The sequence below is a fragment of the Meles meles genome, chromosome 14 (genome assembly GCF_922984935.1).
Source record: "Meles meles chromosome 14, mMelMel3.1 paternal haplotype, whole genome shotgun sequence".
In the NCBI taxonomy this organism is placed as follows: Eukaryota; Metazoa; Chordata; class Mammalia; order Carnivora; family Mustelidae; genus Meles; species Meles meles.
The window spans coordinates 29,845,755-29,869,233 of record NC_060079.1 but is presented as its reverse complement, the minus strand read 5'-3'; the positions used below and the strand labels follow the sequence as shown (position 1 = coordinate 29,869,233).

Sequence of the window (23,479 nt, the reverse complement as noted above, 5' to 3'; positions counted from 1 at the left end):
CAGTAGAATCAATATTGTTGAAATTATAGCTTTCCTTTGCAAAAAAGGGGCATTTTGAGAGAAGAATTTGCTGAGTCCCACAGCACTGAGAGAATTCAAAGACTCATTTTATACCAGGAATCAGAGTAAGGAAGAATGCATGAGTAGAATAACAGGCCTGAAAAGAGGTAAAATCTGGCCTGCATACAGAAAAAGAGAATTAAATATGACCAGAAGAGGCTTTGTGATTGGGTAAGGAGGCTGACCACATTGACCAAAGAAAACAACCATAGGTACAGCATAGACGAAAGGTAATGCTCAAGACCAAGAAGATGGATTATACTCCTGCAGAGGCCAGTGAGAATGGCACTTGCACCAGAACCCTTTCCCTGATGACAAAACAACATAATTGTACCCCCTAATCCCTGTCCCAAGAATTTAGGTTACTTCCAGGAAGAAAATGAGAAGGGGGATTCTAAACTGAATGATAACCCAAAAGAGACTTAGTTTAAAGGGAAAACTGTGTGTGTGACAAAGGCCATTAAGCAGAAGAGCTCATATTCTAAGCTAGGTTCAGTTATAGAGAAATTTTTAAAATTAATTCATTTTCTAACTTTAGAGTTTGCAACCATGTTGAGATATCACATCCACTAACTACATGATCAGGCTTGAGGATACCTCAAGCTTTAGTTTTTCTTGGCTAATCTGAGAGCCTCCATCATCTGAAATGATTTTCAAGATTATAAAGGGCAAGGAAAGGAAAAACGTTCTTGTTCAAATAATTCTTTCATCTGTCACAAAGTTTTAAATAAAAGTTTTAAAAAGTTTTAATAAAAATGTATTATTATCATGAGTATTTCAGAACACTACACTGAAAATTACTTTCCCAAATAAGCACATTATCTTAAGCAGATTAAACCTATTTTGTTATATCTTTTTTTTTTTTTTTAAAGATTTTATTTATTTATTTGACAGAGAGAGATCACAAGTAGGCAGAGAGAGTGAGAGGAAAGCAGGCTCCCTGCTGAGCAGAGAGCCCGATGTGGGACTCGATCCCAGGACCCTGAGATCATGACCTGAGCTGAAGGCAGCGGCTTAAACCACTGAGCCACCCAGGCGCCCCTATTTTGTTATATCTTAATTGAAAAATAACTTTTACAAATATAACCCAAGTGTTAGCTATCAGGTACAAATATTTTGAAAGCTATTATAAACTTAAAAAGAGTTTAGAAAACCAGAATTTTTCTTATACAAACTTTAAGTAAAATTATGAAGTATAGTTATAAGAATAGCATTTTAAATATGCAAATTAAATTGAAATATTTTTATACAATCAGGCTTAAAATGTTTCAGTCTTCTCTTAAGCTAAGCATTGTGGGTACTCTCTTCAAACTGCAGGTTTAACCATTTTTATTATTACTGTTATTTTATTTTTTATTAACATAAAATGTATTATTTGTTTCAGGGATACAGGTCTGTGATTCATCAGTTGTACCAGTTGTACACAATTTGCAGCACTCACCATAGCACATACCCTCCCCAGTGTCCATCACCCAGCCACCCCATTGCTCCCACCCTCTTTCACTTCAGCAACCCTCAGTTTGTTGCCTGAGATAAAAAGCCTCTTATGGTTTGTATGCCTCTGTGGCTTCACCTTGTTTCATTTTTCCCTCCCTCCCCTATTATCCTCTGTCTTGTTTCTCAAATTCCTCATATCAGTGAACTCATATGATAATTATCTTTCTCTGATTGACATTTCTTTTTGCGTAATACCCTCTAGTTCCATCCACATCATTATAAATGGAAAGATTTCATTTTTTGATGGCTGCATAATATTCCATCATATATATATACACCACATCTTCTTTATCCATTCCTCTGTTGTTGGACATCTAAGCTCTTTCCATAGTTTGGCTATTGTAGACATTTCACCATAAACTTTTGGGTGCATGTGCCCCATCAGATCACTACATTTGTATCTTTGGGGTAAATACCAGTAGTGCAATTGCTGGGTTGTAGGTAGCTCTATTTTCAACTTTTTGAGGAACCTCCATATGGTTTTCCAGAGTGGCTATACCAGCTTGTATTACCACCAATAGTGTAGGAGGGTTTCCTTTCTTTACGTCCTTGCTAACGTCTGTCATTTCCTGACTTATAATTTTAGCCATTCTGACTGGTGAGAGGTGGTATCTCATTGTGGTTTTGATTTGTATTTCCCTGATGCCGAGTGATGTTGAACAGTTTTTCACATGTCTCGTGGCTATTTGGATATCTTCTTTGCAAAAATGTCTGTTCATGTCTTCTGTACCTTTCTTGATTGGATTATTTGTTCTTTGGGCAATGAGTTTGATAAGTTCATTATAGATTTTGGATACAAGCTCTTTACATGATATGTCATTTGTCAATATCTTCTCACATTCTGTCAGTTGTATTTTGGTTTTGTTGACTGTTTCCTTTGCTGTGCAGAAGTTTTTATCCTGATGAAGTCCCAAGAGTTCATTTTTGCTCTTGTTTCCTTCACCTTTGGCAATGTTTCTAAGAAGTTGCTGCAGCTAAGGTTGACGAGGTTGCTGCCTGTGTTCTCCTCAAGGATTTTTACCGATGCCTGTCTCACATTGAGATCTTTCACCTATCTGGAGTCTATTTTTGTGTGTGGTTTAAGGAAATGGTCCGGTTTCAATTTTCTGCATGTGGCTGTCCAATTTTCCCAACACCATTTGTTGAAGACACTATCTTTTTTTCCACTGGACATTCTTTCCTGTTTTGTCGAATATTAGTTGACCATAGAGTTGATGAAGGTCTATTTCTGGGCTCTCTATTCTGTTCCATTGATCTATGCATCTGTTTTTTTGCCAGTACCATACTCTCTTGATGATGACAGCTTTGTAATAGGGTTTGAGTCTGGAATTGTGATGCCACCAACTTTGGCTTTATTTTTCAACATTTCTCTGGCTATTTGGGGTCTTTTCTGGTTCCATATAAATTTTAGGATTATTTGTTCCATTTCTTTGAAAAAAGTTGATGGTATTTTGATAAGGATAGTATTAAATGTGTAGATTGCTCTAGGTAGCATAGACATTTTCACAATATTTGTTCTTCCAATCCATGAGCGTGAAACATTTTTCCATTTCTTTGTGTCTTCCTCAATTTCTTTCATTAGTATTCTATAGTTTTCTGAGGACAGATTCTTTGCCTCTTTGGTAGGTTCATTCCTAGGTATCTTATGGTTTTGGGTGCTATTGTAAATGAGAATGACTCCTCAAGTTCCCTTTCTTCTGTCTTGTTGTTAATGTATAGAAATGCAATTGATTTCTATGCATTGATTTTTATATCCTGACACTTTACTGGATTCCTGTATGAGTTCTAGGAGTTTTGGTATGGAGTCTTTTGGGTTTTCCACATAAAGTATCTTATCATCTGCAAAGAGTGAGAGTTTGACTTCTTCTTTGCCAATTTGGATGCCTTTGATTTCTTTTTGTTGTCTGATTGCTGAGGCTAGGATATCTAGTACTATGTTGAACAGCAGTGATGATAATGGACATCCCTGCCATGTTCCTGACCTTAGCGGAAAAGCTCTCAGTTTTTCCCTATTGTGAATGACATTCGCTGTGGGTTTTTCATAGATGGCTTTGATGATATTGATATATGTACCCTCTATGTCTACACTGTGAAGAGTTTTGATCAAGAAAGGATGCTGTACTTTGTCAAATGTTTTTTAAGTATCTATTGAGAGTATCATATGGTTCTTGTTCTTTCTTTTATTAATGTACTGTATCACAATGATGTTGTGATATTGTGATGTTGAACCAACTGTGCAGCACAGGAATAAATCCCACTTGGTCATAGTGAATAATCCTTTTAATGTACTGATGGATCCTACTGACTAGTATTTTAGAGAGAATTTTTGCATGCATGTTCATCAAGTATATTGGTCTTTAACTCTCCTTTTCGATGGGGTCTTTGTCTGGTTTGGGGATCAAGGTAATGCTGGCCTCATAAAATGAGTTTGGAAGTTTTCCTTCCATTCCTATTTTTTGGAACAGTTTCAGGAGAATAGGAATTAGTTCTTCTTTAAATGTTTGGTAGAATTCCCCTGGGAAGCCGTCTGGCCCTGGGCTCTTGTTTTTTGGGAGATTTTTGATGACAGCTTCAACTTCTTGACTGATTATGGGTCAGGAAGGTTTTCCATTTCTTCCTGGTTTGGTTTTGGTAGTTTATATGTCCCTAGGAATGCATCCATTTCTTCCAGATTGTCTAATTTGCTGGCATATAGTTGCTCCTAATATGTTCTTATAATTGTTTATGTTACTTTGATGTTGGTTTTAATCTCTCCACTTTCTTTCATCATTTTATTAATTTGGGTTCTTTCTCTTTTCTTTTTGATAAGTCTGGCCAGGAGCTTATCAATCTTATTAATTCTTTCAAAGAACCAGCTCCTACTTTCATTGATTTGTTCTACTGGTCTTTTGGTTTCTATTTCATTGATTTCTGCTCTGATCTTTATTATTTCTCTTCTCCTGCTGGGTTTAGGTTTTCTTTGCTGTTCTTTCTCCAGCTCCTTTAAATAGGGTTAGGTTGTGTACTTTAGATATTTCTTGTTTCTTGAGAAAGGCTTATATAGCTATATACTGTCCCCTCAGGACTGCCTTTGCTGTGTCCCAAAGATTTTGAACAGTTGTGTTTTCATTATCATTTGTTTCCATGGATTTTTTCAATTCTTCTTTAATTTACTGGTTGACCCATTCATTCTTTAGTAGGATGCTCTTTATCCTCCATGTATTGGAGTTCTTTCCCAATTTCCTCTTGTGATTGAGTTCTAGTTTCAGAGCATTGTGATCTGAAAATAAACAGGGAATGATCCCAGTCCTTTGGTACTGGTTGAGACCTGATTTGTGACCCAGGATGTGATCTATTCTGGAAACTGTTCTATGTGCCCTAGAGAAGAATGTGTATTCTGTTGTTTTGGGATGGAATGTTCTAAATATATCTGTGATGTCCTTCTGGTCCGGGGTGTCATTGAAGGCCTTTATTTACTTGTTGCTCTTTTGCTTAGATGATCTGTCCATTTCAGTAAGGGTGGGTGTTAAAGTCTTCTCCTATTATTGTATTATTATTGATGTGTTTCTTTGATTTTGTTATTAATTGGTTTATATAATTGACTGCTCCCATGTTAGGGGCATAGATATTTAAAATTGTTAGATCTTCTTGTTGGACAGACCCTTTATAATATAGTGTCCTTCCTCATCTCTTATTATAGTCTTTGGCTTAAAATCTAATTTGTCTGATATAAGGATTGTCACTCCAGCTTTCTTTTGATGTCCATTAGCATGATAAATGGTTTTCCATCCTCTCACTTTAAATCTGAAGATGTCTTTGGGTCTAAAATGAGTATCTTGCAGACAGCATATTGATGGGTCTTGTTTTTTATTTATCCAATCTGATACCCTGTGTCTTGATTGGGGCATTTAGCCCACTTACATTCAAGGAAACTTTTGAAAGATATGACTTTAGTGCCATTGTATTGCCTGTAATGTGACTGTTACTGTATATTGTCTCTGTTCCTTTCTGGTCTATGTTACTTTTAGGCTCTCTCTTTGCTTAGAGGACCCCTTTCAATATTTCCTGTAGGGTTGGTTTGATGTTCACAAATTCTTTTAGTTTTTGTTCGTCCTGGAAGCTTTTTATCTTTCCTTCTTTTTATCTTTTATCTTTCCTTCTATTTTCAATGACAGCCTAACTGGATATAGTATTTTTGGCTGTGTATTTTTCCCATTTAGTGCTCTGAAAATATGCCAGTCTTTTCTGGCCTGCCAGGTGTCTGTGCATAGGTTGCTGTCAATATTTTTATTGCTGTCAATATTTGTCAATATTTGTCAATATTGCTGTCAATATTTTTAACATTGTATATTACAGACCTCTTGTCCCAAGCTGCTTTCAGGATTTTCTCTTTGTCTCAGAGGCTTGTAAGTTTTACTATTAGATGACAGGGTGTTGACCTATTTTTATTAATTTTGAGGGGGTTCTCTGTGTCTCCTGGCTTTTGATGCCTGTTTCCTTCCTAAAATTAGGGAAGTTCTTCACTGTAATCTGCTCCAATATACCTTCTTGCCCCCTTTCTCTTTCTTCTCCTTCTGGGATCCCAATTATAATATTGTTTCATCTTATGGTATCACTTATCTCTCAAATTCTCCCCTCATAATCCATTAGTTGTTTATCTCTTTTTTTCTCAGTTTCTTTATGGTCCATCTTCTATATCACTAATTCTCTCTTCTGTCTCATTTATCCTAGCAGCTAGAGCCTCCATTTTTTATTGCATGTCATTATAGTATTTTTGGTTTTGACATAGTTAGATTTTAGTTCTTTTATTTCTCCAGAAAGGGATTCTCTAGTATCTTCTAAGCTTTTTTCAAGCCCAGCTAGTATTTTAATAATTGTCATTCTGAACTCTATTGTTGACATCTTACTGATGTTCATAGTGATTAGGTCCCTGGTAGTTGGTACTGTCTCTTGTTCTTTTTTTTTTTTTTTAAGATTTTTTATTTATTTATTTGACAGTCAGAAATCACAAGTAGGCAGAGAGGCAGGCAGAGAGAGAGGGGGAAGCAAGCTCCCCACTGAGCAGGGATCCCGATGTGGGGCTCGATCCCAGGACCCCGGGATCATGACCTGACCTGAAGGCAGAGGCTTTAACCCACTGAGCCACCCAGGTTCCCCCCCCCCCCCCCCGCTTTTTTAGGTGAGTTTTTCTTTTTTGTCTTTTTGTCTAGAGAAGAATAGATGAATGAGGGAACAATATGCTAAAAGGATAACAATGACCCCAGAAAAATATACACAAAACAAATCAGAAGAGACCTGAAATCAGGGGGAAAAGAAAGGGGAAAAAAAGACTATGATCAGGCTAGCAAACAGAACAGAGCCACACACTAGATTTTGGGTGTATTTTGGTCGGTTAGAAGAACTGCCTCTCAAAATTTTAAAGAAAAACTTATATGTATAAAAAAAGAATGATGAAAGGATGGAATATGACTGTAAACATGAAAATTAAAAATTAAAAAGGATTTTTAAAAAGGAATTGATAAAACAAGGAGTTGGTTGAAAAAAAGAAAGAAAAACATTTTTAAAAAAGGAGAGAATGTGATCAGGTAGGAGACTAGAACAAAGCCATACAGTAGATTTAGAGTATATTTTGGTCTGTTGGAAGAAACTGTATCCCAAAATTTTAAAGAAAGACATATATATATATATAAAATAAGGTTAAATACAGTGAAGGGATAGTATATGATTTTAAAAATGAAAATTTAAAAAGATTTTTAAAAAGTAATTGATAAGATGTTGGTTGAAAAGGAAAGAAGAAAAATTTAGAAAATAGAAAAAGAAAAAAGAAAGAAAATTTTAGAAATTAACTTCAGGGGCACCTGGGTGGCTCAGAGGGTTAAGCCTCTGCCTTCGGCTCAGGTCATGATCTCAGGGTCCTGGGATTGAGCCCCGTATCGGGCTCTCTGCTCAGCGGGGAGCCTGTTTCCCTCTCTCTCTGCCTGTCTCTCTGCCTACTTGTGATCTCTGTCTGTCAAATAAATAAAATCTTAAAAAAAAAAGAAATTAACTTCAAGAGAGTATAGAATCATGGGGGGAAAGTCAGGAATTCTATGTGCTGCTTTCCCTTAGTTCTGGAGTTCCACAGTTCTCATTGATCAGTGAGCTTGGTCTTGGCTGTATGTTCTTGCTGATCTTCTGGGGGAGGGGGTCTCTTGCAGTGATTCTCAAATGTCTTTGCCTGAGGTGGAATTGCACCACCCTTGCCAGGGACCAGGATAAGTAATCTGCTTAGGTTTGCTCTCAGTAGTTTTTGTTCCCTGAACACTTTCCATATAGGTTTGGAGGAGGAGAATGAAGATGGCAACCTCCTAATCTCTGACCAGGAGGAGGTGAGATCCCAGGAGCTGCCCTCTTTAGTGAGCCCTCAGAGAAGTGCAGTCAACCATGCCTGTCTCCAGCAGTGTTCCATGCTCACTCAGCTTGTCACTAACCGTTTCTATCTCTGGAGAACAGCCCCATTTGGAGTCTCCAAACCCAGCAGATTTCTTCAATGTGCTCCTGCACAACTCCCCCAGAGGAGGGGGGGAGTATCCCTTGGATCTACCACTTGTGGGGTCTCTACTCAAAGAGTAGTGGCCCGACTGTGCATTGGATCATGGTTTATAGCAACCCTGAGCTGAGATCCACTCCACGGCTCTGTCTTTGCAACCAGCTTCCCTGCTCCGATACCTGGGAGCTCTGCTGCACTCAGACATCCCCAGTCTTTCTGTGAATCTGAGGTTCCTGGAACCACACTGTCCCAGTGAGGGTTCCACTCTCCACTAAGCCACCAGAGTAACATCCCTCAGTAGGGCAGACTTTTAAAAGTTCTGATTTTGTGCTCTGCTGCTCTGTCACTTGCCAGGAGCCAGCTGGCAGAGCCTCCCTATCTTCCCCAATACCCTGCAGTCTATCTTTCCAAATATTGCCTCAAATTCACTTCTCTGCACATCCTACCTTGTAGAAAGTGGTAGCTTTTCTATTCACAGGGTAGCTGCTATTCTTTTCTTCGATCTCCTGTTGAGTTCATAGGTGTTCAGAGTGGTTCGATAGCTATCCGCTGAATTCCTTGAACCAGATGAAATTGAGGTCTCCTACTCCTCCACCATCCTTCTCCTCCCCTGGGTTTAACTGTTCTTATTTGTAACTCTATCTCTGAGTTACCTGCCAAAGTTGATTGTGTTATAGCAAAGCCATTTGAAGTTAGTTATAATAAGCCATGTTAATTCATAATAGGATTATTAATGTTAGACATAGCAAGATTATTAATATCAGGTTCTTTATCAGCTCTCCTCTTACTTAGTCTTAGGCATGAAGAAAGGTGAAAAGAAAATGAACTTAAGATACCTTTTTGGTGTCGTTATTTTGAAAGGATTTAATCTAAAAAGTAAATATTTGGGGTGCCTGGGTGGCTCAGTGGGTTAAGGGCTCTGCCTTTCACTCAGGTCATGATCCCAGGGTCCTGGGACAGAGCCCCGCATCGGGCTCTCTGCTTGGCAGGGAGCCTGCTTCCTCCTCTCTCTCTCTCTGCCTGCCTCTCTCCCTACTTGTGATCTCTGTCAAATAAATAAATAAAATCTTAAAAAAAAGTAAATATTTAAAGACCATTATATTCAATAATATTTTTTTTATTCCCAAATATTTGATTCAGTGGAGCCACAAAAAGGAGCACTTTTATCTTAACATGGACAAGTTAAATTTTGAAATGTTGCCATGGACATAGCATATGACTTACAGTGAGAAAAAAAATACACAGTAGTCTATATTTATTCACATTCCTCTTTTTTTTTTTTTAAACTAAGAGCTGGTATTTACCTTACATGATGTCATAACTTCAATTTTGTCACAGAATAGTACTAAAGACAGAAAATTAAACAGAAAGTTTTATACCTTGCAACACTCTAAAATTGTGTTATTTAATAAGAAAAAATGGTTGCTACCTTCTGAATGAAAGAAAAAAGGAAAATACCTGAAGCATTGAACATGTATTATTGTAAATGTCAATATTTATGGACTACCATGAAGACAGTGGTAAAAAAACAAGTTTTATAAAAAGTTTGAAACAGAATCATTTAAAATATCTTAACAATTTAAATCTTTATAACTTTATGCATTTCTTTTCTATATTTTTGTTTCATATGATAGTGAAGGCAACATGTTTATAAACGGGCATTCATGAGTATAATTATATCTTACATACTCAAAATATTTATACAGAGTCTTCTACCAGACTTCTGTCAGCATTCTTATTGTCTATCTACTCTTATCAATTGCAGGTTTGGAAGGCACTATAGCAAAGAGATTAACTGATTCAAAAGAGAGAGAGAGAGAATATATGTGTTATTAAGACAGACCTTTCTTAGTAGATGCTGGTTAAGAATCCAAAGAATTGGAAGATGTGGTCCATATACACAATGGAGTATTATGCCTCCATCAGAAAGGACGAATACCCAACTTTTGTAGCAACATGGACGGGACTGGAAGAAATTATGCTGAGCGAAATAAGTCAAGCAGAGAGAGTCAAGTATCATATGGTCTCACTTATTTGTGGAGCATAACAAATAACATGGAGGACATGGGGAGATGGAGAGGAGAGGGAGTTGAGGGAAACTGGAAGGGGAGATGAACCATGAGAGACTATGGACTCTGAAAAACAACCAGAGGGTTATGAAGGGGCAGCGGGGGGGGGGGTGGGGGGGGGTGGGAGGTTGAGGAACCAGGTGGTGGGTAATAGGGAGGGCACGTACTGCATGGAGCACTGGGTGTGATGCCAAAACAATGAACACTGTTATGCTGTAAATAAACAAATAAAAATTAAAAAAAAAAAAAAAAGAATCCAAAGAATTTTCTCAACCTTTTGTCCTATCATTTTTGTTAACATAGTCTGTGTTCTACATTGTCCTTTGGCCATGTCAGTCTTTCATTCCAATGCGTTTTCTTAGTTCAGCTGCAGTTTTTTCCAGTTGGTGAATGTTCCATTGCCATTGTCTTTTATTTGACTGAACTTTGTTCACCTGACAATGCAAACGCTTAAGAATTGCACCATATCTCTTATGTTGCACCTATTAAAAGAACAGTACACATCAATAGGGCTTGAGAAGGATAAGTATAAATAGCCATAAGGGATATTTTGACTCCTTTAAAGAAGAGAACACTTGATTAGAAATTACTCACTGTAAATAATAATGGTAATAAAAATCAACAGTAATAATAACTATTCAAAACTTATTACATGTTAGATACTACACTGAGAGCTTTAGTCTCATAACACCATATGATGTAGATGGATATTATTATCTCCATTTTTGTACAAAAAAACCTGGAGATCAAAGAGTTTAAGTAATTCAACCATGGTTTCATAGCTAACAAGTAATGATATTTGAGATCTAAATTCAAGCAAAGTATCTGTGATGGAGTGCCTTCAAGTTATCAAAAACAGTTACCAGTTTGGAATAATGGTTTCATTCCCTATATCCAGTGGTTCACTGAAACACAGACCCATCCATCTCAAAGATTCAAAAGATCATGTAGTCATAACAGTAAGTAAAGCAGTATATTTATGCTGAGCTAGGCAAGGCTACACTGGAAAGCAATGAAGTATGGTGGAAAGTGCAAGGTTTTTGGTGTCAGGCCACAAGAAAAGAGAAAGGAAAAAAATTCATGATATTAATGTTATCTAAACAAAAAATACTTAATCTTCTTTTTTACCACAGCTTTATTAAGATAAAATTCATAAACTATACAATCCATCCTGTAAAGTGGACAATTCAAAATGGGTTTTAGTACATTCACAGAGTTGTACAACTGTTACCACAATCAATTTTTAGAACATATTCATTATGTCAAAAGCTAATACCTGCTAGCAGTGACTTCCCATTCCCATATCCCCACTCTTAGCACTAGAAAATTACTAATCTTTCTCTTTATATAGATTTGCCTATTCTGTATATTTCTTATAAATGATATCATACAGTACTTTTTTTTTTGTGACTGTCTTCTTCAACGTAGCATAATCTTTTTAAGGGTCTTCCATGTCGTATGTATGTATTAGTACTTCGTTTCTTTTCATTGTCAAATAATATTCCATTATAGAATAATATCAAAATTTATTTACCCAATTCATCAGTTGATGGACATTTGTTTCCAGTTTTTGGCTATTATGAACAATACTGTTATGAACATTCATCCACAAGTTTTTGTGTGAATTTATGCTTTCACTTCTCCAGAGTCTATACTGAAGAACAGAACCAAGGGATCATTTGATAATTCTGTGTTCAACCACTTGAGCAATTGCCAGACTGTTTTCCACAGCGACTGTACCATTTTTACATTCCCATGATTCCTGTGTGTGGGTTCAAATTTCTCTACATCTTGAATCTTCTCTCTGCTTTTCTCCCAGCAAAGGTTACTCCTTCTCTGTTTCCAAGCTCCTCCCTCAGCACAGTTTCTTTACCTTTACTATGCCACGGGTTCTTTCAACAGTATGATGAATACTATGGACTCCTTAGAATAATGTTTTTAATACATAAAATAAAATAGTCATGATTACCAAGGAAATAAGTTATATTGAAACAACTCTGCAGCAGTAGCAGGGGAACAGGGACCAAGACACTCTAAGTATTCCAAAGTACTGCTATAAAAATGAAGTGAAAACTTATCAACAAAAAAATTCACATAAGTTCCTATAAACTTTCTGTCTTTTTAAATGTCCAATTTTTGTTAATTCTGTGAATTCAGATAATTCATTGAAATTGTGGAATTAGGCCTGCTAATATGTTGGCAAAATAAAAAAATGACTTGAAAATGATTAGAAATAAATTAGAATAAACTGAAACATCATATTAGATATGAAGCTGATTCAAAAGATTTTTTAAACATTGAATATATTTCTATATTAAAAATATATATCACTATACATAATATGTATTCATTGGTGTAGCCAATAGAATATATATCCAATAGAAGAGGGAGAGTATAGTCACTAAATATGTCCATACCCGTGTTCATAGAATATATTCATAGAAATAAAATAACTAAAACAAATTTTTGGTTAATCAAAAGCTTTGGTCAGTTGCATAGTAGCATTCTTCTAAAATTATTCTTCAATAGTTAAGCTATGAAACTAATACACAATAGATCAGAGTAGAGCTGTGCAAAGTCCCTTAGGGGAAATCCAGATCATCAGTCATAGCTAGATGTCACAGAAGCTTTTAATACTTCTAAAGAAAGAATATATCTTTAGAAGAGGTTTTGTGGAGAATGTAGTATATACATAGGTGAAGGAGTCACCTATGTATATAAGGGATTATTTATCTGAGAAGTGTAACTCTGTTATGGAGATTGGCTCTTTGAGTACCCAGAGCCAGAGGCCAGGAACAGTCAAACTCAGATAACAGCTTTGATTTCCATGCTCACTAACTAAACTTGAAATAACTTGAAATAACTTGGCTTTCAAGGTAGGTAGTTTCCTTATAGGAAGAAGAAGCACTAATGACTGATATTTATCTGGTTTCCTTTAGAGTTTTATTATTATAAACTAATAAACTGATACTTGAGCTTTATATGTCAGTTTCTTATGGACTGTACTAACATCTCTCCATGTCTATCAAACTCTGGGACACTAACAAGAATAAGTTTCTAAGTTTCCAAGGCTAAAAGGCAGTTTTGATCAAGAAGTGACTATTTTTTTTCACATGTCAATATTTCATTTATCTTATTTTAATTCCGGTTAACATAGAATTATATTAGTTTCATGTGTATAATATAATAATATAATAATTCAACAATTTCATACATCACTCAGTGCTCATCACACCACAGGTACACTCCTTAATACCCATCACCTCTTGCCTCTATCCTGCCACCCACCTCCCCTCTGGTAACTTACTGGAATTTAAATAAAAACTTGAAACTAAACAAACAAACAAAAAACCCCAAACATAACAACCAAATAAAACATCACACACACACAGACGCCACCACAACAACAAATGCACAAAGGGAAAAAAAAAAAAACAAGAAAGAAAGAGGGAGGGACCAGACATGACTTTATAAAGGCCAAGTTTGCCTTGTGAGCCTTCTTGAAAGACAAGCATTTGTTCAGCCTCTACTGGTAATGTTCAGACTTTGAATATCTGTTTGAATATCAAACTTGAATATCTGTAGGCACTAAGGATGTAAATGGTTCTGTATAGAACTGAACTTTCTGCCTCCAGGAAGTGGACGGGCTACTAATCTCCTTGGTTACCGTTGCTGGCGAGGCAGAAATAAGAACAGTAGTGAAGTAGGGGTGAGGTCAACAAAACACAGTGGCAAAAAGAAAACAAGGCCCTGTAAAAGCCAAAATCTGACCTCATCAATGCTTTTTTCTGCATTCCCTCCACTCCAGTCACCCTGTTCTTCTATTCTCTGAGCCAAGGTATGTTCCATCTTAAGACCTTTACACTTGCTTTTTCTTTTTCCTGGAAATCTCATCCTCAGATCTGCATGGATCTCCTTCACTTTTAGGATTTTGCTGAAAGAGTCCTTCTCAGTAATGCTTTTGATGGCTGCAAGATCTAATATTTCATCTTCTCTTTCCCTGAAGTACATGTATTACATATTCCCTTCTCTGTTCCATTTTTTTTTTGTCCTTAACACTATCCTTAGCTAATAGGTCTTACTTACATATCTTTTTTGTCTGTCTCTCCAACTAAAATGCAAGTTCATAAAGACATATATTAGAAAGTGTTTTGTGACGAATGTAGCACATGCATAGGAAAGTGAAGGAATCATGCACTATTTTATTCACCACTCCATTATCAGAGCCTGAAGAGTAATTAGCACATAGTATGAGCACAATAAATATGTTGAATAAATTACTGAAGAAATATGTGAATAAAATGAGACAGCTTTTAGAAATCAAATGATGGCTACCCTACTTTGAGAAGAATGTTATATAAAATATATTGCTAAATTCTGTATTGTTCAGAATGTAACAAAGACTCATAAAATGCCATTGTTTTACCCTGGAGAAAATGCTCCACTTAAAAGACTTGGAGATCACTGTTCGTCATTGGAACATGTCTTATAACTTCTCTTTTAGTTATTTAATCTAAAAAGTATGGTTAAATATATTTGTGGAAGTATAACTACACAGATTTTTAAGGCTATGGTTAAATGACTTTTGACAAATGTATACACCCATATTGTGTCAGTATTTCATTCTTTTTATCACTGAATAGTATTCCATTATATGAATATTCCTCAATTTGTTTATTCTTTCTGTTTTTGAGGGTCATTTGTAGTGTTTCTCTTTTGGGGCTATTATGAATAAAGCTTCTATGAACATTCATACGCAAGTTTTATTTTAAGACATTTTTTTTTCCCCTTGAGTAAACACCAAGGGATGGAATTGCTGAGACACACAATGTATTTGCTAATTTTTAAATAAACTGCCAAACCATTTTCTAAAGCAGTTGCACCATTTTATAATCTCACCAAAAAAGCAAGAGAGTTCCAGTTGCTTCATACCCTTAACAACATTTGGTATTACCATTTTTGTAATTTTAACCCTTCTATTGGTTGTGAAATGATATCCTATTGTGGTTTTAATTTTCATTTCCTTGGTGGTTAAAGATGGAGCATCTTTTCATGAACTTAGTGGCCATCCTATGTCTTCTGTGAAATTTGTTTATATCTTTTGCCCATTTTTAAAATGGAGTAAGAGCTTTTTATATATAGGCCCTTGATATAAGTCTTCTCTGACCTATATGTATTGCAAATATTTTTACTCCTATAATTTTGTCTTTTCGTTCCTCCCCCCACCTTTTTAAGCAGCATGTGGTGTGGGGTGGAGGTAGAGGTGGAGAGAATCTTAAGCAGGCTCCCCACTGGGCATAGGGTTCAATCTCACAACCCCAAGATCATGACCTGAGCCCAAATCAAGAGTTGGATGCTTAACCAGCTGAGCCATCCAGGCACCTCAGTCTTCATTTTCTTGATAGTGTCTTTTGAAGAATGAGGTTTCAAAGTTTAAGTTCCAGTGTATCAGTTTTCTTCATTACAGTTAGTGCATTTTGTGTCCTAAGAAGTCTTTGCTTAATCCAAATCTTAATAAAGATATTCTCTTATGGTTTCTTCTAGAAGCTTTAGAGTTTTAGTTTTACATTTAGATCTCTGATCTATTTCAAATGCATTGTTATGTATGTTGTGAAGTAGGCACAGGGGTTCATTTTTTCCAAACAGATATCCAATATCCAATATCCAATCAAATTGACAAAGTTATTGTTTTTTGAACTGTGTTCTCTTCCATTGGTCCATTTATTTATCCTTTAATCAATACAACAGTTTCTTAATTGTAGCTTCATAATAAATCTTAATATCAGTTAAGGTGGTATTACAACTTTATTCTTCTTTTTCAAGTTTGTTTTGGCTAACTAGATCCTTTGTATTAGCATATATATTTTAGAACAGCTTGTCAATTTCTACAAAAAATATCTACTGAGATTTTTATGGAATGCTGTCAAACCTATAGATAATATTTTGGGAATGTTGACATTAAAATATTGAGTTTTATAGATCATGAACTTAGTATATCATTCCATTTATTTAATGTTCTTTAATTTCTCATTAATATTTTTATTATAGAAGTTTTATAGATTTTTTCATGAAATTTCTTAGCAAATATTTTGTGTTCTTTAGTGTCAATGAAGAGTTTTATTTTATTCATTTCACTTTTCAGTTGTTTGTTGCTACTTCTTGGAATCTATATAGTAATAAAATCGATTTTTTGTCTTAACTTTTTATCCCGTGACCTTACTAAATTTACTTGTTTATTAGTCTTTTTGTAGATTCTTTAGGGTTTTCTACATAAGTAATCATTCTGTCTGTAAATATAATTTTACTTCTTTACAATCTTTATGCCATATTTTCTCTTGTCTTATAGCACTGATTAGGACCTCTTAATATAATGTTGCATAGAGGAGGTAGGATAATACATCTTTGTCTTATTTCCAATCTTTGGGGGAAAACCATTCAACATTTTATAGTAAATATGATGTTGTTAGCTGTAAGTTGTTTTATAGATGCCCTTAAATAGGTTAAGAACATTTCCTTTTATTCTTAATTTGCTGAGAGTTGTTACTATGAATGGTGTTGAATTTAGTCTAATGCTGTTTCTGCAACTATCAAGTTATTTCTTTTTAACTCCTTTGATTTTGTTAATGTACTGAATTACATTGTTTACTTTTTGAAAGGTGAAAATCAAAACTTTCTCTCACTCTCTGTGTGTGTGTGTGTGTGTGTGTGTGTGTGTGTGTGTGTGTATTTGAATTCAATTTGAAAGATTTCATTAGGGATTTTTGAATCTATATTCATAAGGGACATTGGTCTCTCATTTCTGGTAATGTCACTGTTTGTTTGTTTGTTTGTTTTTATATCAATGTTATTGTGGCCTCCTCAAATGAGTTGGAAAGAATTTCCTCCATTTTCCAAAAGAGTTTGTGTAGGCTGGATGTTATTTCTTCTTTAGATATTTGATAGAATTTACCAGTGATGGCATGTCAGTCTGATGTTTTTCTTATGGGAAGGGTTTTACTGATAAATTCAATTTCATTGATTCCTACTTCACACCATTTATAAAGCTTAACTTGAAATAGATCATAAGCCTAATCACAAGTGATTTCTTGTGTTAGTTATATGTGTGTTTTTCTAAAAATTTGTCCATTTCCTCTAAGTTGTTAAATTTACTGACATAAAATTGTTCATAATAGGACTTTATCACCTTTATAAGTCCACAGTACCTGAAGTAGTGTCCCCATTGTTTTCTTTCTTTTCTTCATCCATATTGCTATGGTTTATCAATTGGATTAGTCTTTTCCATTTTTGGTTTTGTTGATTTTTTTTCTCCTTTTTTCCCCCTGTTTTCTAATGATTTCTGCTATTTATCATTTTATTTCTTCCATTTCATTTTGGCTGAATTTATTCTTATTTTTCTAGTTTCTTATGGTAGAGGCTTAGATAATTACTTTTAAAGTTTTTTTCTTTTCTAACATAGGCATTTAAATATATAAAATTTCCTCTAAACACTGCTTTAGCTACAACTCCCAATTTTTCAAATATGTTTTCATCATCAATAAATACAAATATTTTCCTTTTAAAAACGTTTTTATTTATTTATTTAAGAGAGAGAGAGAGCATGAGCCAGGGGGAGTGGGGGAGTGGCAGAGCAGAAGGAGAGGGAGAAGCAGACTTCCTCCTGAGCAGGGAGAATGAGGTGGGGCTATATCCCTTGACCCCAGCAATCATGACCTGAGCTGAAGGCAGATGCTTAACCAACTGAGCCACCCAGGCACCCCTAATTTCAATTATTTTCCAATTCTTGTGATTTTATTTTTCCACTCATGGGTTATTTAGCATTATAATTCCCAATTTAAAATGTTTATGTATTTTGTAGCTATCTTATGGTTATTGATTTCTAATTGAATTCTGCTGTGACTGAGAGCTTCAAATTGTTTGCAATGTATCATCTAGTGTATTGTTTATCTTGGTGAATGTTCCATTGGCACTTGAAAATAACATACAATCAATAGTCAGTTGGACTATTTTATAAATATTAGGTTAAGTTAGTAGATAAGTTGTTCAAATTTTCCATGTGCTTACTGATTTTCTCTACTGTTATAGCAATAATTCCAAAAAGTTATTAAAATCTCCAATATGATTGTAGATTTCTCTCTCTCTCTCTCTCTCTCTCTCTTTTTTTTAGTTCTGTCAGTTTTTCTTATGTGTTTTGAAACTCTGATTAGGTGAATTCACATTTAGTATTATTATTCCTTTTTCATTAATTGACTCTAGTTTAGTAGTCTGTCCTCTGAAATCTACTTGAAAATAATAAAACCACAACCAGCTTTCTTTCTTTTAAGTTTTTATTTTATTTCGTTAACATATAGTGTTATATTAGTTTCAGGTGGACAATATGGTGATTCAAAACTTCTTGTGTTGTATGTCATCCTGTGCTCCTCACGACAAATGCACTCTTTAATCCCCATTATCTACTTCACTCCTACCCCCACCCAGCTCCCCTCTGATAACCATCAGTTTGTTGTCTGTAATTAGGAGTCAGTTTCTTGATTTCTCTCCCCACCCTTTCCCTATGCTTGTTTTGTTTCTTAAATTCCACATATAAGTAAAATCATATGGTATTTGTCTTTCTCTGGCTAATTTTGCTTAGAATACTCTCTAGCACCATCTGTGTCATTGCAAACAGCCAGATTTCATTCTTTTTTTACAGCAGAATAATATTCCATTATATATATGTATGCATATGTATATATACCATTTCTTTATCTATTAATTGACGGGCAATTGGGCTGCTTCCATATAGCTATTGTAAATGATGCTGCTATAAACATAGGGGTGTATGTATCCCTTTGAATTAGTGTTCTTGTATTCTTTAGGTAAACACCAAGTAGTGTGATAGCTGGATCATAGGGTAGCTCTATTTTTAAGGAATCTCGAAATCTCTTTTGAGGAACCACCATATTGTTTTCCACTGAGGTTGCACCAGTTTGGATTCCCAACAAGAGTGCACAAGGGTTCCTTTTTCTCCACATCCTCGTCAACACCTATTGTTTCTTGTGCTGTTAATTTTAGCCATTCTGACAGGTGTGCGGTGATATCTGATCATAGTTTTGATTTGCATTTCTCTGAGGATAAGTGATAATGAGCATCTTTTCATGTCTATTTGTCATCTGTATGTCTTCTCTGGAGAAATGTCTGTTCACATCTTTTACCCATTTTAAAATTGAATTATTTGGGTTTTGGGTGTTGAGATTTGTAAGTGTTTTTTTTTTTTATAATTTGGAGTACTAATCCTTTTTTTTTTTTTTAAAGATTTTATTTATTTATTTGACAGACAGAGATCACAAGTAGGCAGAGAGGCAGGCAGAGAGAGAGAGGAAGAGAAGCAGGCCTCCTGCTGAGCAGAGAGCCCGATGCAGGGCTCAATTCCAGGACCCTGGGATCATGACCTGAGCCGAAAGCAGAGGCTTTAACCACTGAGCCACCCAGGGGCCTCTTGAGTACTAATCCTTTATTGGGTATGTCATTTGCAAATATCTTCTCCCAATCTATATAGGTTGCCTTTTAGTTTTGTTGATTGTTTCCTTTACTGTGCAGAAGCTTTTTATTTTGATGTAGTACCAATAGTTTATTTTTAGTTTTGTTTCCCTTGCTTCAAGAGACTTAACTGGAAAAATGTTGCTATGGCCAATGTCAAAGAAATTATTGCCTGTGTTCTCTTCTTGCATTTTTGTGGTTTCAAGTTTCATAGTAGGATCTTTTGTCCATTCTGAGTTTATTTTTGTGTATGGTATAAGAAAGTGGTCCAGTTTCATTCTTTTGCATGCAGCTGTCCTGTTTTCCCAGTATCATTTGTTGAAAAGACTGTCTTTTTCTCATTGCATAATTTTGCCTCCTTTTTGATGATTAATTGACCTTATAATTGTGGGTTTGTTTCTGGGCTTTCTATTCTGTTCTATTGATTTATGTGTCTATTTTCGTCCAGTATCATACTGTTTTGTTTCCTAAGCTTTGTAATATAACTTGAAGTTGGATTGTGATACCTCTACTTTTGTTTTTTGCTTTCAAGATTGCTTTGGCTATTCAAGGTCTTTTGTGGTCCCACAGATTTTTAGGATTGTTTGTTTTAGTTCTGTGAAAAATGCCGTTGGTATTTTGATAGAGATTGCATTAAATCTTTAGATTGCTTTGGGTAGTATAGACATTATAACAATATTTGTTCTTCCAACCCATGAGCATGGAATGTCTTTCCATTTATTTGTGTCATCTTCACTTTCTTTCATCAGTGTTTTATAGTTTTCAGACTACAGGTCTTTCACCTCTTTGGTTAAGTTTACTCCTAGATATTTTATTATTTTTGGTGGAATTATAAATGGGATTAATTTGTCTTTCTGCTGCTTCATTATTAGTGTATAGAAATGCAACAGATTTCTGTATATTGATTTTTTTTATTCTGTGATCTTACTGAATTCATTTATCAGTTCTAACAGTTTTTTGGTGGAATCCTTAGGATTTTCTATGTATGTGGTGTATATAATGTCAGGTCATCTACAAATAGTGAAAGGTTTACTTCTTCCTTACCAATTTGGATGCCTTTTATTCCTTTCTCTTGTCTGATTGCTGTGGCTAGGATTTCCAGTACATATTGAATGAAAGTGGTGAGAGTAGACAACCTTGTTTTGTTTTTGACCTTAGGGGAAAATTCTGTTTTCTACCATTGAGTATGATGTAACTATGGGTTTTTCATATATGGCCTTTATTATGTTGAGGTATGTTCCCTATAAAACTACTTTGTTGAGGGTTTTTATTATGAATGGATGTTGTACTTTGTTTAATGCTTTTTCTGCATCTATTGAAATGATCATATGGTTTTTATCCTTTCTCTTATTTTTAATTTTTTTCTCTCATTAATGTGATGCATCATGTTGATTGAGTTTTGAATATTGAACCATCCTTACATTCTGGAAATAAATCCCACTTGATAATGGTGAATGATTTTTTTTTCCATTTTATTTTTTCAGCATAACAGTATTCATTGTTTTTGCACAACACCCAGTGCTCCATGCAATACGTGCCCTCCCTATTACCCACCACCTGTTCCCCCAACCTCCCACCCCTGACCCTTCAAAACCCTCAGGTTGTTTTTCAGAGTCCATAGTCTCTTATGGTTCGCCTCCCCTTCCAAATTTTTTTTTTAATAAACATATAATGTATTTTTATCCCCAGGGGTACAGGTCTGTGAATCGCCAGGTTTACACACTTCACAGCACTCATCATAGCACATACCGTCCCCAATGTCCATAGCCCCATCCCCCTCTCCCAATCCCACCTCCCCCCAGCAACCCCCAGTTTGTTTTGTGAGATTAGGAGTCATTTATGGTTTCTCTCCCTCCCAATCCCATCTTGTTTCATTTATTCTTCTCCTATCACCCTAACCCCCCATGTTGCTTCTCCATGTCCTCATATCAGGGAGATCATATGATAGTTGTCTTTCTCCGATTGACTTAATTCACTAAGCATGATACGCTCTAGTTCCATCCACGTCATCGCAAATGGCAAGATTTCATTTCTTTTGATGGCTGCATAGTATTCCATTGTGTATATATACCACTCTTCTTTATCCATTCATCTGTTGATGGACAGCTAGGTTCTTTCCATAGTTTGGCTATTGTAGACATTGCTGCTATAAACATTCAGGTACACGTGCCCCTTCGGATCACTCTGTTTGTATCTTTAGGGTAAATACCCAGTAGTGCAATTGCTGGGTCATAGGGTAGTTCTATTTTCAACATTTTGAGGAACTTCCATGCTGTTTTCCAGAGTGGTTGCACGAGCTTGCTTTCCCACCAACAGTGGAGGAGGGTTCCCCTTTCTCCACATCCTCGCCAGCATCTGTCATTTCCTGACTTGTTAATTTTAGCCATTCTGACTGGTGTGAGGTGATATCTCATTGTGGTTTTGATTTGTATTTCCCTGATGCCAAGTGACGTGGAGCACTTTTTCATGCGTCTGTTGGCCATCTGGATGTCTTCTTTGCAGAAATGTCTGTTCATGTCCTCTGCCCATTTCTTGATTGGATTGTTGGTTCTTTGGGTGTTGAGTTTGCTAAGTTCCTTATAGATTTTGGATACTAGCCCTTTATCTGATATGTCGTTTGCAAATATCTTCTCCCATTCTGTCAGTTCTCTTTGGGTTTTGTTAACTGTTTCCTTTGCTGTGCAAAAGCTTTTGATCTTGATGAAATCCCAATAGTTCATTTTTGCCCTTGCTTCCCTTGCCTTTGCCGTTGTTCCTAGGAAGATGTTGCTGCGGCTGAGGTCGAAGAGGTTGCTGCCTGCATTCTCCTCAAGGATTTTGATGGATTCCTTTCTCACATTGAGGTCCTTCATCCATTTGGAGTCTATTTTCGTGTGTGGTGTAAGGAAGTGGTCCAATTTCATTTTTCTGCATGTGGCTGTCCAATTTTCCCAGCACCATTTATTGAAGAGGCTGTCTTTTTTCCATTGGACATTCTTTCCTGCTTTGTCGAAGATTAGTTGACCATAGAGTTGAGGGTCTATTTCTGGGCTCTCTATTCTGTTCCATTGATCTATGTGTCTGTTTTTGTGCCAGTACCATGCTGTCTTGATGATGACGGCTTTGTAATAGAGCTTGAAGTACGGAATTGTGATGCCACCAACTTTGGCTTTCTTTTTCAATATTCCTTTGGCTATTCGAGGTCTTTTCTGGTTCCATATAAATTTTAGGATTATTTGTTCCATTTCTTTGAAAAAAATGGATGGTATTTTGATAGGGATTGCATTAAATGTGTAGATTGCTTTAGGTAGCATGGACATTTTCACAATATTTATTCTTCCAATCCAGGAGCATGGCACATTTTTCCATTTCTTTGTGTCTTCCTCAATTACTTTCATGAGTACTTTATAATTTTCTGTGTATAGATTCTTTGCCTCTTTGGTTAGGTTTATTCCTAGGTATCTTATAGTTTTGGGTACAATTGTAAATGGGATTGACTCCTTCATTTCTCTTTCTTCTGTCTTGTTGTTGGTGTACAGAAATGCAACTGATTTCTGTGCATTGATTTTATATCCTGACATGTTTCTGAATTCCTGTACAAGTTCTAGCAGTTTTGGAGTGGAGTCTTTTGGGTTTTCCACATATAGTATCATATCATCTGCAAAGAGTGATAGTTTGACTTCTTCTTTACCAATTTGGATGCCTTTAATTTCTTTTTGTTGTCTGATTGCTGAGGCTAGGACTTCTAGTACTATGTTGAATAGCAGTGGTGATAATGGACATCCCTGCCGTGTTCCTGACCTTAGCGGAAAAGCTTTCAGTTTTTCTCCATTGAGAATGATATTTGCGG

General features: G+C 35.7%; 1 protein-coding gene across 1 annotated transcript in view; it reads right to left on the bottom strand.

Annotated features, from left to right (window-relative positions):
* Window positions 1-10,344: 10,344 nt before the first annotated feature.
* CCDC122 (coiled-coil domain containing 122) overlaps window positions 10,345-23,479 on the bottom strand; it is a 39,316-nt gene continuing 26,181 nt past the window's right edge. The window contains exon 5 of the mRNA XM_045977895.1: window positions 10,345-10,616. Coding sequence (XP_045833851.1) covers window positions 10,467-10,616 — 150 coding nt within the window. The 3' untranslated portion in view covers window positions 10,345-10,466. The remainder of the gene's footprint in view (window positions 10,617-23,479) is intronic.